Raw genomic sequence first — 13,808 nt, 5'->3', positions numbered from 1 at the left:
CTATTACCAAATCAAGCCAATTTAAGGAATTGTATTATGATCTTTTGAAAAGTTAAATCTTGAAGATATAGTCATGTCTTTTATACAGAGTGATAACTTTTAACTTGCTTCAGCAATACATTTACCATTGACTATTAAACCAACAGTGATTACCCAAACAATCATTGCTAGCTTGGAATTGCAGTATTTTTTTGTTGGTAGCAACTATTTTCTTTATCTATATTTCCTACCCTGGTCCTGAATGTAGCTTGGATGTCAATTGTTAAAATACAATTGATATCCAAGCTACATGCTTATTCTAAGTTACCGGAGGAGAGATGAAATGATGACTTTCTATAGGGTCAAAATATTAGTGTACCAAAGTAGGCTATGTGACATCTAATAAGTACAAGTTATTTTGATTTTTGTGCTTTTTCTTTCAAGATTGAGATGAGGGGAATACTTTGAAAAGGGTGTATTTCTCCAAGTATGTCTTCCTCATTTAATCTTATATTAATAATTGAAAAGCAGTGTTTTTAAAAATGTGGATTAGTTTTTAAAATTTTATTTATTCTTTAGATCACAATGAGCCATTCAAAAATACAAGAAGAACCTATTTATGTGTTGGACTGGGTAGTTAGGATAATTAATTGCATAGGTAGTGCTTGTAAGTGGAACTACTGAACTTTGCCTTAATTCACTGTACTATAGAAAATTATCACTACATTGAGATGGATCCTGAAAAGATAATACGAGAGTGCTTTGTTTATGGATTTTGTTTTTGCATTACTGTAAATGTAATCCCATAATTACTCTAGTTTTCTTACACAGTAGTGTCTGAAAGCATGAAAAGAGTTACCACTGAACTTTTAATAAAATGCCTTACCTGATAAACACCACACATAAATGTAAGGGCAGCTGAAACACTGACAGCATAGCATTTTCTATCGCATTCGAAGTTCTGTGATCCAGGAAGGGTGAAATTCATCATCGTAGTTGGGTTAACATTACTGATGTTCCAGTTATCCACATTGCTCATTGCAATTGACGTCGCTTTGCCCTCTTCTTCTACATCAAATCCAGCCAGCAGTAACTCCCGATCAACCACTTGCCCCACCAAGAGGCATATTAAACTGAAAATGCCTACTGAAATATGGCGTGAAGTACCCATCAGAAAATAAATAATGCAGGAGAAGAAGGATGCGTACAAACTGGAACTGGTTTCTAGACCAGCAAGCAATGCATATGCTATAGATTGAGGGACCATGACAACAGCAACGAGCAAACCTGAAATGGTATCACCGAGGATCCATTCTTTTAGTTTGTACTTTGGGAGCCATTCGAGGACGGGAAAGAAACCGGTAATCAGAGTTTTAAACTTGTCCAATGAACATGAGCAACTTTCTTGCAGCTTCTTTTTAATGACTTTCTTCACGGCAACTTTTTCCTTCACTGTTCTTTCAATCTGAATATGAGATTCTGAATGAAGTTCCATTTTAGATGATTGTTCTTCGTTTTCCATTCTTCTCGCGCACTGTCAGAGTGCACTACAGATGAGTAGTTCTAAAGTTCTGCAATTAAAATGTGAATTACTTCACACAGCAAATAAACCTTTGCTTATGCAAGAAACCAACTCTATCCAGTGATTCTTATAGTAGGTAAGATAGACAGGTATTAATTTGTGTCTGGATTATAATTGCAGGTTACAAACTGAAAGATGCTAAAATTGCAATATTTTGACAAAAAGCTATTCATTCAATGTCAAGCAGATTTGCCTGGACTTAACAAGCAAAGTAGGGAAGAAAGTTTTGTGGGTTTTTCTAACCTACATGGAACACTGCTGCATCAAATAGATTGAAAGCTTTAGCTACAGGTTTTGTGCCATGTGGAAAATGCTGAGTTGTAAATTAAATGCTGTATCTTCAAAAATTATTATGTGGAGTGCCATATATTTTAAAGATGTTAGGGTCCTTCTTTAGAGAATCAATAATAATTCCACTGAATTAATAATAAGAATTCCATTGAATTGTTTTTACTGAGTTACAAAATGAGGAAAATGTTTGTTAAACTGATCTTTGGTAAGCTTTATCATGCCTGATAGTTACAGAGCTGCAATATGAGCAGTATGATTTTTAATCTGCTACACCATATTACCTGTAAATAGCTGCTTGTGAGTTTCCTAAGTGTTAATAGTTATTATTGGGGGTCATTTAAACAGACCTTCTCAAATATAGTTAAAATTGTATAGAATGCCTATACGTAATGCGGTTAGCACAGTTAGCTGAATGGCTGATTCATGATGCAAAGCAATGCCAACAGAGTGGCTTCAATTCCCGTACTGGCTGAAGGTTGTCCAGGAAGGCCCACCTTTCAACCTGGCCCCTTGTCTGTGGTGTGATCCTCAGGTTAAAATTGTCACCAGTCAGCTCTCCCCTTTGAGGTCACCTATGGTCACCTGGGACAATGGCGACTTTACCTAATTCTGGTTATACTTGTATGTAATTTATTATTAGAACCATTGAGGCTTTGATTACATTCAGCCCATTATGATTGTGTGGCATTTTGCTAGAGCAATTCAAAACAAAACTGTCAACTATTATACTAATTTATTTTACCATTTTATTTTACTGTTTTTTGGATGCGGTGTTAAACTGAGGCCCTGTCTGCCTGCTTAGATGAATGTAAAAGACCCCATGGCAGTATTTCGAAGAAGACTATGGGAATTATCCCCATTTCCCTGACCAACATTTATCCATCAGTCAACATCAGAAAAACATTATCTGCTCATTATCACATTGTGGGAGCTTGCTGTGTGCAAATTAGTTGCTGTGTTTACTACATTTCAGCACGACAGTCCACAAACCCTGCCACTCAGAATCCTTGTGGAAGACTTCACCAAGCAGTCTCTTCATGCAATGGCACACCTTCCTGTCACAGGCAAAATGCCAGGGACCCGGGTTCGATTTCCAGCTTGGGTCACTGCCTGTGTAGAGTTTGCATGCTCCCCCCGTGTCTGCGTGGGTTTCCTCGGGGTGCTCCAGTTTCCTCCCACAGTCCATAAAACATGCTGGTTAGGTGCATTGGCCATGTTCTATTCTCCCCCAGTGTACCCAAACAGGTGCCAGAGTGTGGCGACCAGGGGATTGTCACAGTAACTTCATTGCAGTGTGCCTATTTGTGACACTAATAAATAAACTTAAACTTCGATCCGCCATGACGATGGCTCTTAATTGGCCTCCTTGAGGGTAGCTGATCTGTCAACATTTCTGCGATTTAGAAAAATGGCACAGCAGTGGGAAAACCCTCCCCTGCCATTTTGCCTGTCTTCCTGCCTGCCTCCCAGCCTACCCCAAAGGGCCTGGAAAATTCTGGCTATAGTTTCTGAAACATTTCCAGTTGGATGACAATTTTGAAAATCATCCATCTGATGTAATTGATCATCGGAATAGGAACAGAAATAGGCCATTTAGATCTAAGAGCCTGTTCTGCCATTCAACAAGGTCATAGCAGATCGAAGTTTAAGTTTATTTAGTAGTGTCACAAATAGGCTCATGTTAACACTGCAATGAAATTACTGTGAAAATCCTCAGGTCCCCACACTCTGACACCTGTTTGGGTACACTGGGGGAGAATAGAGCATAGCCAATGCACTTAACCAGCATGTTTTATGGAATGTGGAAGGAAACTGGAGCACCCCGAGGAAACCCACGCAGACACGGGGGAGCATGCAAACTCCACACAGACAGTGACCCAAGCCAGGAATCGGACCCAGGTCCCTGGCGCTGTGAGGCATCACTGTGCCACAGTGCCATCTACCGATGGCCTATCTTTACTGGTCACTAATAGGATTTTGTTGGTTTTAGTTTATTAAAGATAATATTTTCCACAGTCAATTCAGAAAGAACTTGATCAGATTAGAAAGTTAAAAGAAACTGTAATAGTTTTTCAAACAGGTCTCCAAGACTTGTGAACTTGCTAATGGTGGAAGTTGAAAGGTTAAATATTGGGCCAGAACCTCCATGGAAAGTCGATTGGAATCAGTTTATCACCCTACTTTTTTCTACCTTAGTTGGAGCTGTATATTTCTCACCCAACCTTCTGGGTCAGGCCAGTTGAGAAATATGTAGCATACCAAGTTTCTAGGGCTTTCCAGTGTAGGACAGCAACATCTGGGAAAAGGAAACCATGGCCCCTTTTTACAGCACCAGCTGTCATAAACCAGGTAGGTTTAAAGGCACCTTGTTTAAATGCACTTTAAGAAGCCAGGGAGAAGGTACGTGGGCAGAATGGGATCGGGGAGTTGGGTAGGATGGGTCTGGTTGGTGCGTAGGATAGGAAAAGGGGTGGAGGGTAATTGGGGGATCAGGAGGGTAGTTGGGTTTGATAGATTGGTCTAGTCGGAGAGGATGATGTTTAGCTGGAGGGATGGGTGGGGGGCTGGGAGGGTAGTTAGGGGTGAGTCAGGAGGATTGTTGAGGGGTGGCTGCTACTTGGGAGGTTTGGAGAGTAGTTGGGGATTGGAGGTGAGTCGGGGTTTGGGGGGGGGTAGTTGAGGACCTAGGGGTTCATTGGGGGGGGGGGGTGTTGGAAGGGTAGTTGGGTGGTGGGGATAGTGGGGGTTGAGGGAGTAGTTGGGAAGGTAGTCATGTGTATTGGGTGGGGTAGTCGTGGGAGGTGGGGCTAGTCCGGGGATCAAGTATTTCTTGTTCTAACTCTCCCTGAGCAACAATTCTGCGAAGAGAGTTGGAGCCATCCAAAGTCTCCCGTTTAGATTTGAGTATCGGATGTTTCCCAGTGCAGCCCATTTGAAATTTGATTTTCCCGGGTAATCCCAGTGCAATCTTTATGTGGAGACTTCCGAAGGGTTCCCCATCACATGTTCGGAGGTATGCCCCCCCCACCCAGATCAGAAGTTCTGGGTCATTTAAAGGACATATGAGCTTTGCCTCAATTGCTTACCTAAAAGCTTCACTGCACACAAAAGAAGAAAACGTACATGAAAAAAAATAACCATAGAGAACTTACTGACTATTATAGAATTAAACAACAGTGTATCTGCTGCAAAAAGAGAGGTTATATATCTTGTGCTTTCATCAGAATAACCACAAAATAGGAGCTTGCTTGCAGTATGTAAATCTAATCTAATCTTATAATTTTTTGGCATTAAATTTAACTTAGACTTTTTGAGCAAAGTTTAAGTCCTACAATAATATTGTGATGAGCTAGCTAGAGTTGCTAATGTTTATTTCTTTCTGATCTGAGTGAATATCTTGCCATTTTGATTTTTAATACATTACCTTATTATGAGATTAATTGTGTTATTCTAAATAATGTTAAAGGAGTTTTGGAGGTCTTGTGATATAGTGGGTAGCATTCCTGCCTCTGAACCAGCAACTCCAGGTATGAATCCCACTCCAGGATTTGATGGTGCATTCATAATGCAACCAAACAGGTGGAGAATCAACTTGTAAATCCTTCCATCACACACCAGTGTCAGGCAGTTGGAGTGGAAAGATTCTTGGTCAGCCATGCGATGGAAAGAAATTGGAACCTCCATCATCATTGTTCATAGATCTAGGCTTCAACATGCATGTAAAAACGTATGTCACCACATTGGTTCTAATGAAAGGTAATTAAATTGAAGCCTGAAGAGCTTGCAAGAGCCCAAGTCACTTTCGTGTGACTTAATAACATGGCTCGCCATATTAAGTGCAAATTAGACACTTAAGTGGCCAATGGCAGGCCTTCCATGGGATCAAGGACTCGGGGGGGCAGAAATTCTGTCCCTCGAGACTGCCTTCCAGTGCCCATTGCAGGCAGTGCCACCAGGGGCTTCTTGCACTATTCTGACTAATTGGCAAAACAGTGACGATTGGTATTTTTTTCAGCTGTGGCAGTGAGTGGCCACATTCCCCAGATTCGATGTGAGGTGATGATAATAGCCTTGCCAAAACCAAGAAAGCCAGCAGATGACCCTGGGAACTACAGGCTCATTTCATTGCTGTATAAAACCTGCAAGTTCCTGGAGCAACTCATTCTTTTAAGAATTAGCCCTATTACCAAGTCTTCCCTCTTCCAAGAGCATGCTGGCTTTAGGCCCCAGCACAGTTGCTGTGAACAAGTCCTTGCTATCATCACAAACATTGAGACTGGTTTTCATCGCACCCTCAAGACTGGAAGCGATTTCATAGATCTTTACTCGGCCTGCAATATTGTGTTAAACCATAGACTGGTGCTTAAACTGTCCCTGAAGCTGCCATGTGCCAAACCACTCTGATGCTGTGGACATTTCTGAGCAACAGCAAGATGAAGGTCTACCTACGAGACAAGGTCAGGACTCGAAGAACACTCAACAATGGCCTCCCACAAGGTAGTATCCTGGTACTGACACTTTTTAATATCTCCTTAAGTGACACCACATCATGAAAATGTATTTATGGCAACATATTCCTTAACAACTCTGACAAAATCTTTGTTGGATGTGGAAGGCATGCTAAACTCTAACCTGTCAAAAATGGTTGAAGATTTCTGCAAGTAGAGAGAGCAACCAAACCCAGTCTATCATCTCTGCATTCTACCGTGAAAATTGTAAGGCTTGCAACATCCTAAATGTCACCTAATGTGGAGACACGGCTATCACCTAACTCGTAGCTCCCTAACTTACCATAATCACCTTCAAATCACAGCTGAGAAAACCAAATCACAAGTGAACATCATCCACAAGTTCACTTGCACAAACTGACAGGCAGATACTGCTGTCCTCTACTTCTGCTGTAGCTCTGGTCTGCTCGACAGCTGTATACTGTGCACCTTTATGGGCCTCAAGCCATCGTTCCAAGCTCATTGACATGCAACTTCACTCAATAATGAGGATAATCTCTGGAACTCCACTCTCATTCAATAGTTACCAGTCCTCTCAAATATTGCCCCTCGCTTCATTTGATGGGATGTAGCCACACATCAAGAAATAACTTGCATCAGCAGCACCTTGAACCTCCCCTTCGTAGGGAACTTCAAGACCTCCCAACTTGCCACGGCTCTACAAAACCACCTCTGGACACAAATTGAACATCTTCAACTCCATAACACAGATGAAACCTGGAAGAAAGTTTACAGTATAAAACCCAGCCTCATGTTCAAATCGGCCAGCTGGAGAACTGAAATTCAATTAAGTACATTTAGGATTAAAAAAACTAGAATCAGTAATGGTGAAACTGCTAGATTTTCAGTGAAATCCATCTGATTTACTCGTTCTTTAGGGAAGGAAATATCCCATCCTTACCGATAAGTGACTCGAACACACGTCATTGTGGTTGACTCTTAACTACCCATTTCAGTGGGTAGTTAAGACATTCAGATATATCAAAACCACCATGCAAAATGAAAAGAAAGCTATATAGATCATCCTGCATTGACCTAGGCAATGGATTTAGAAATGACAGAGATACATCCAGCCCAGTTGTCTCCACAAATCCTTATCAATAGCAATCTGGGGACTTCTGTCATAATTGGGAGAGCTGTCAAGCAACTTGTATTATTCAAGAAACTCAACACCATCCAGGACAATCAGGTCACTCACCACCTTAAATGTTCACTTCCCCACTGTTGGTGCACTGCAGTGTGCATCAAATACAAGATGCAGTGCAACATCTGGCTAATGTATCTTCTTTAGTACCCCTACCACTTAGAAGAATAAGGGCAGTGGTTGCATGGAAACATCACCAGCTCTACATTCTCCTCTTAAGTCACGCTTAATCCTGACTTAGAAAAATATTGCCATTCTTTCATTGTCACTGGGTCAAAGTCCTAGAACTCCCTACCCTTCAGCACTGTCAGAGTATCTTCACCACATAATTGTCATGGTTTAAGAAGACAGCTCACCACCACCCCATCATCAGCAATTGGTAATAAACAATAAATGCTGGTTTGCCAGTGATGCCCACATCTTGTGAATAAATAAAAAAGCTTAAAGCATTGTGCATATTATACCTGTGTCTTCCAATTTAACATCAAACTTGTTTATTATAAATGTCTCAACACTTGCATAGAACTAGCAGGTGGAGGAATGCTAATATCGGCAACAATAGTTTCTAGCTTTAAATAACGAGGTGCAAGAGTCAAAATATAGACAGATATAAACAAAAACTCAACATGCAATAGGTATATATGATCTGAATAAAACCTTCCCCCTCCAAGATTGGGGGAAATTCAAGCACAAATACCATTGCAATAATTAAGGATGAACTGTATTCAATCGTACTTACTTGCAGCAGTGTTCTATTTTATTGATGAGCTGTTGGATTATTGTTCAATCTTGATTGAGTAAAACAATGTCTCCAGCAAAATACTCTAGTACTGACTTCACATTTCTTCAAAACAGTTTAGACAGTCACTGATTAACAAACATTAACAGACCATAAACTAGTTAATTACAGCTCTCATCAAAGTTTAGATCAGCATCATGAGGACTTAGTACTAATTAATCAATAAATATAAAACTTGCAGTTAAATTGCACAATATTTATTAGATCCTCAGAATGATCGTATCCTATTAAATATCTCTGAGGGCTAGTTGCTGTTATTTAAGCAAATATGGCAGCCAAATTCTGCACATAAATTTCAATAGTTAATCTATTTTTAGTTGCTTTGGTTAGTTCCAAAAACCAAGAGTATTTGGGGGTTTTCTGTGATTTGAGCTACTCACGTAACAAGCATTGTTGCTTGTTTTCAGTATATAACTATAGATCAATGCCAGTTCTTAAACCATTTGAAATTCGTGATACACCTTGCAATTTAAAAAATACAAAACGTTGTTTACATTGGTGCATTAGTTGGAAGGTATTCTTTTTTTGAACAGTGAGTGATTTAGTAAATTACAGATATTTTTGATTGCATTAGATAATTCACTTTAAAGTTAATTGAAAGTGAACAATGTAGTTAGATTTATCTTTTTCCATAAATTACACTTGTAAAATTATTCTTACAAAGTCGGGGCATAAATTTGCTTAATTGTTTACAACTTGCATATCTAGATGTGTGATTAAAAAGTTGGATTTTCAAGAATTTTAATTCGTGTAATATTTTAAAATTTTATTTTCAAGGTGTTTGGGGCAGGACTATATTAATCATACGGTATTGCTATAATTATAAACTTATTAAGCTGCAAATTAAGTATTTTCATAGATATTATTGGAAATTTAATATGCTTCTGGAATCACATGTAGACATTACATGCAATGTCAATGCCACAGTATTAAAATCTTCTCAGACTATCATTTTCTTCCTTGGATGGGGCATATATGGCAAATTGTGTGCCTGTTCTGCTTTTAGCTTTTTATTAGAGCAAAGCATTGTCCACAAGAGGGGGCTGGAGGTTAGCTGTTTAATTTATGAATTCAACTATGACAAAAAACAAAAAACCACAAACAGGCATTATAGATCCCATACTGAAGAAAGGTGATCAAACTATAGCTGGCAAATACTGATCTATTAACCTGACCTCAATAATTGGAAAATTAGTGGAACCAAAAATCAGAAACACAATGAAAACAACCAAATAAATAAAATCATCATTACTTTCAAACTTGATGGATCTCCAGACTTCTTTGAAGATGTGATATTCTAAACTGACAATGGGTGTGTGATGCAGTGCCTTTAATAATAAGTGCTTTGTGAGGAGTTTCTTTACAAGCTAAGGTCAGTCGTTATTTGAGGTATGACATCCATGGATTAGTAAGTGACTAAAAGGGAACAAATTTGAAGTTACGTGAGGCAAGCTGAGGTAGATTCTGTGGGGTGCTTCATGCATGAATATTGGAACATCTCCCACTATTAAATTACATTAAATTGAAGTCTCAAATTATTTAAATTTAGATACCATGCTAGGTGGGAAATGAAGTGAGTAAACTAGCAATGTCTTGAAAATAATAGCTTGACAAGTTGTGCTCTTTGAATGGTTGATGATGACTGAAATTCAATATAGCTAAGGTACTCCATATTGAAAATCAAACCAGAGGACCTGATAGAATTTAATGAGCAAGAATTTGAAAGAAACCTAGGATAGAATTCTCAATTTGTTTTCAACTTAAGTGCAGTGGTGAGCAATTCCAGTGGTACCGTTCCCGTTAGCCAAAACGGCATGAATTTGCACCTCATTCAGCATTTGGAGCTTCATAAATTATGCATGAGTGGATGTCTTGCTGAATAACGTGGCAGTCGGGAGCTCATTTGTACACCAGCCAACAGCTAACTGGTTCAGAGGTCCGGATGCATATTTAAACACCAATGCAACACACTCGTAGCACTCTTGTCCAGCCCACTTGTCTTCTCGAGACAGTGCAGGATGTCAGCAACCCTGAAGATAAAGGATAGCAGCTCAAGAAGAAGCTTGCACCCTTTTTCAACCACCATGTCTTCAAGGCCTTGAATTAAGGAATCTGGGCACAGAGGGCATTTCCTGTACCCCAGGGACGGCTCAAGGAAGCACAGCAACCTCACCTCTCCAGCCTGGGAGGCTATTGCCCTGGAGGTTAGCACAGCTGGCAACTGCGCCAGAAGTGTCATCCAGTGCCAGAAGCAGATGAATGATTTCATCCACTCCACCAGAGTAAGTCCTCTCTCAACTCCCTCCAATATCAAACTCTCATCATGGCATTATATACTCAAATGGCTACTCTCTTCATGGATGTCACAAATCCATTAGTGAGGAAACACATGTCAACTCTCAAGGACACTTGCACATCAGCACCATCGTATGTGTCATGTTGCATACACACCATCCCCTGGCCTTTCTGAAGAAGCCTCACAGTACAAAGGGGGCATTTCACCCAACCAGTGCTACATCCCTCTGATCTCATCGTATGGGGTAGGCTGGCACTCAACAAATATGAGCGAGCTTAGACCGAGGGAGGGAAAGGAAAGATTATTGTCCTCATGGAATTCGAGGAGGCTGTGCTCCTGTATCGACACAAAGCTTGGCCTCTCCCAACAACCTAGTACTTTGTCAAATCCTAACAATCAGTGAGTCAAATGTACTCTGAAATAGATTCAACTCATCCACTATTTATTTCTTCTAAGCACCAGCAGATTAATGCCGAGCAGCACTCCGAGCACGTCTGAAGACAGGAGAGCCCACGAAGAACCATCACAGCGTTCACCCGCAGTCTCCACCAGCGCAGAGAAACACACCTCACTGTGGCATAACTCTAGATTAGACTCAAGGTCACTTCCTGAAGAAAATCTCACTGACATGTCCTGGCAGCAGAATCAGGTACAGCCCAGTATCCGGCATTTTGTGGGCAGCTGGAGATCAGCCTCCTGCTCGATCCCAGTCAGATAATGAGCTTCTGGAAGGAGCCGCGAGCTCACTGGTGAAGATGCAACATCAGGCAGCGGGTGGAACATCAGACAGAGAGTTGACAGTCACTCACCAGACTAAAGTAAATGATGGAGCCTTTCCATGTTCTGACTGATCTGCGCCTCAAGGCCACCATGGGAAGGTTGACAGCACCATGGAGACCTTGATCCAGCAGGTCTGGCTGGATATGTGCTTGGCCCTGCACTCCATCCTGGTGGGCAACGTCAGGGTGTAGGCAACATGGGAACAAGGCACCTTGAGCTCCCTTCAGGTGCCTCATGTCCTGCAGGAGTCAGGCTGGGCCCGCTGGCATCGACAGGTGGGATGAGTGTCAACCAGACATTCCGGGGCCTTCACCGAGGACACTCCAAGGGTGTGCAGCCGCTCGCAGTCCCCTCTGTCTGTGCCCACAACGTGGAGATGCCGGCGTTGGACTGGGGTAAACACAGTAAGAAGTTTAACAACACAAGGTTAAAGTCCAACAGGTTTATTTGGTAGCAAAAGCCACACAAGCTTTCGAAGCTCTAAGCCCCTTCAGGTGAGTGGGAATTCTGTTCACAAACAGAGCTTATAAAGACACAGACTCAATTTACATGAATAACGGTTGGAATGCGAATACTTACAACTAATCAAGTCTTTAAGAAACAAAACAATGGGAGTGGAGAGAGCATCAAGACAGGCTAAAAAGATGTGTATTGTCTCCAGACAAGACCACAACCACATGTGCCCACAACCACATTCACTCCAGCAGTGCCAGCTGAGCAACAGATACTTATGAGGGCTCGGGCCACCAGAGGACGTCCACCAAAGTCATCACAATCATCAAGACATAGAAATAAGCAGGCTGTCTCCACCTCTGCTGTGGATGTCTGGACTTCACCAAGGAGTAGTGGTAGGGTTAGGAAAGTTTTTTAAAAAAAAATTTGTTGGGGGGGTGACCGTACCAAACAAATTCGAAGTGCCGAATGAGAAAATCGCACGTATTTTTGGGGCAAGCTCCCAAACGCAATCGTATGATATTTAGAAAACAAAAGCCCGTGTGTGATTCTCGCCAGCAGGGCATGGGCGGTGCCTATTCACGCCAAGAAGCTGGCTGCTGAACACTAGGGGCGTCATTGCACAGGTGCCCCGATTTCCCAGTGCACGAAGTACAAGTGTAGGAGATCTGTCACTCCCCCACTCCCGCCTCCTTGTTATGGACCCTCCCATTTAGGCCCTGCCCTGTCAGGGACCCATAATTACATGTAAATTGCTGAATGGATATTTATATCATCCATGCGTCCTTCCTGGGCTGATTACGCTAGCAGAACGATGCCACTAACATTCCCACCCCCTCTCACCTGGGCCCATCGCCTGCAAGGCTCCCATGACCCACATGAAACTCTACAAATTCAATCTGGAGGCTGGACTGCATGCACGTTACGTACAGTCAGTGGTGACAATCCACTAGGTAGGTTCCTGCTGGCATGATGCAAGATTGGAAGGCCTGACGAGATTCTGGCAAGCAGCTGCTTTAATGAGCCTTCATGAGATGCCGATGATGTTCATGCCATCAGACAGCAGGAAAACTGACCTGCCATTAACCCGCCATTTGGAGAATTTTGAACTTCTTAAGCCAGAAGTTTTCTGACCTTTCGCCTCCTGCTGCATTATCCGCTCCCACCTGCCATGGGTGGGATGGGAGAATTCCGTCCCTAGTGTTGATGAGTTATCACTTATAGGCCGGAGTTATCATTTGTGTGTTTGTCAACCTAAAATTTTCCAATCCATTAAAGTGACTGATGGGGGCTTGGGAAAGCACAGGTTGGTTGAAAACTTGAGCAGAAACCAAGTCACCATGTCCATGCAGTTTGAGATGGCAGTAAACAAGTACAATTTGGGTTATATTGTACATATCAAGTTGAATTCAAATGCCAAAGATCACGGGTGTGTTCTTACTGGCCGTTCACGCCCTGCTCCTGTTGCAGCGAGGATGGAGAATTTGGAGTCCAGCCAAATCTCCCATTCACTGCAGTGGGATGGGAAAATCCTGTCAGTGTGAATGGAGGTAAGATTCCAGCCTGTGTCTTAGTCAGGCTGCACTTTGTACTGTAAGATTTTATAATTTGCAACACCGAGGGTATTTACACACAGGGTGTAACTTTTGCAATCCCCTTGGCTCTTTAAACAGTCTAGCCTTTCCCCTCATTACCTTGCATATTAGTTGTCTTCAATTACATGGTAAGAAGTTTAACAACACCAGGTTAAAGTCCAACAGGTTTATTTGGTAGCAAAAGCCACACAAGCTTTCGGAGCTCTAAGCCCCTTCTTCAGGTGAGTGGGAATTCTACATAGAACATAGAACATAGAACAGTACAGCACAGAACAGGCCCTTCGGCCCACGATGTTGTGCCGACCTTCATCTGAAACCAAGATCAAGCTATCCCACTCCCTACCATCCTGGTGTGCTCCATGTGCCTATCCAATAACCGCT

General features: G+C 41.8%; 2 protein-coding genes across 6 annotated transcripts in view; one reads left to right on the top strand and one right to left on the bottom strand.

Moving 5' to 3' along the window:
* The window catches only part of idua (alpha-L-iduronidase), a 231,361-nt gene that overhangs the window by 42,961 nt on the left and 174,592 nt on the right, over positions 1-13,808 (top strand). The window lies entirely within an intron of this gene.
* slc26a1 (solute carrier family 26 member 1) overlaps positions 1-13,808 on the bottom strand; it is a 47,621-nt gene that overhangs the window by 8,263 nt on the left and 25,550 nt on the right. For 2 of the 3 annotated variants that reach the window (XM_078211720.1, XM_078211731.1), the window contains exon 2: positions 866-1,550. In XM_078211720.1, coding sequence (XP_078067846.1) covers positions 866-1,501 — 636 coding nt within the window. In that variant the 5' untranslated portion in view covers positions 1,502-1,550. Of the gene's footprint in view, positions 1-865; positions 1,551-8,243; positions 8,372-13,808 lie in introns of those variants that run through there. The other variant, XM_078211739.1, reaches the window with a different exon arrangement.

Source organism: Mustelus asterias, chromosome 1 (genome assembly GCF_964213995.1).
Source record: "Mustelus asterias chromosome 1, sMusAst1.hap1.1, whole genome shotgun sequence".
In the NCBI taxonomy this organism is placed as follows: domain Eukaryota; kingdom Metazoa; phylum Chordata; class Chondrichthyes; order Carcharhiniformes; family Triakidae; genus Mustelus; species Mustelus asterias.
This window is presented reverse-complemented; position numbering and strand designations above follow the sequence as displayed.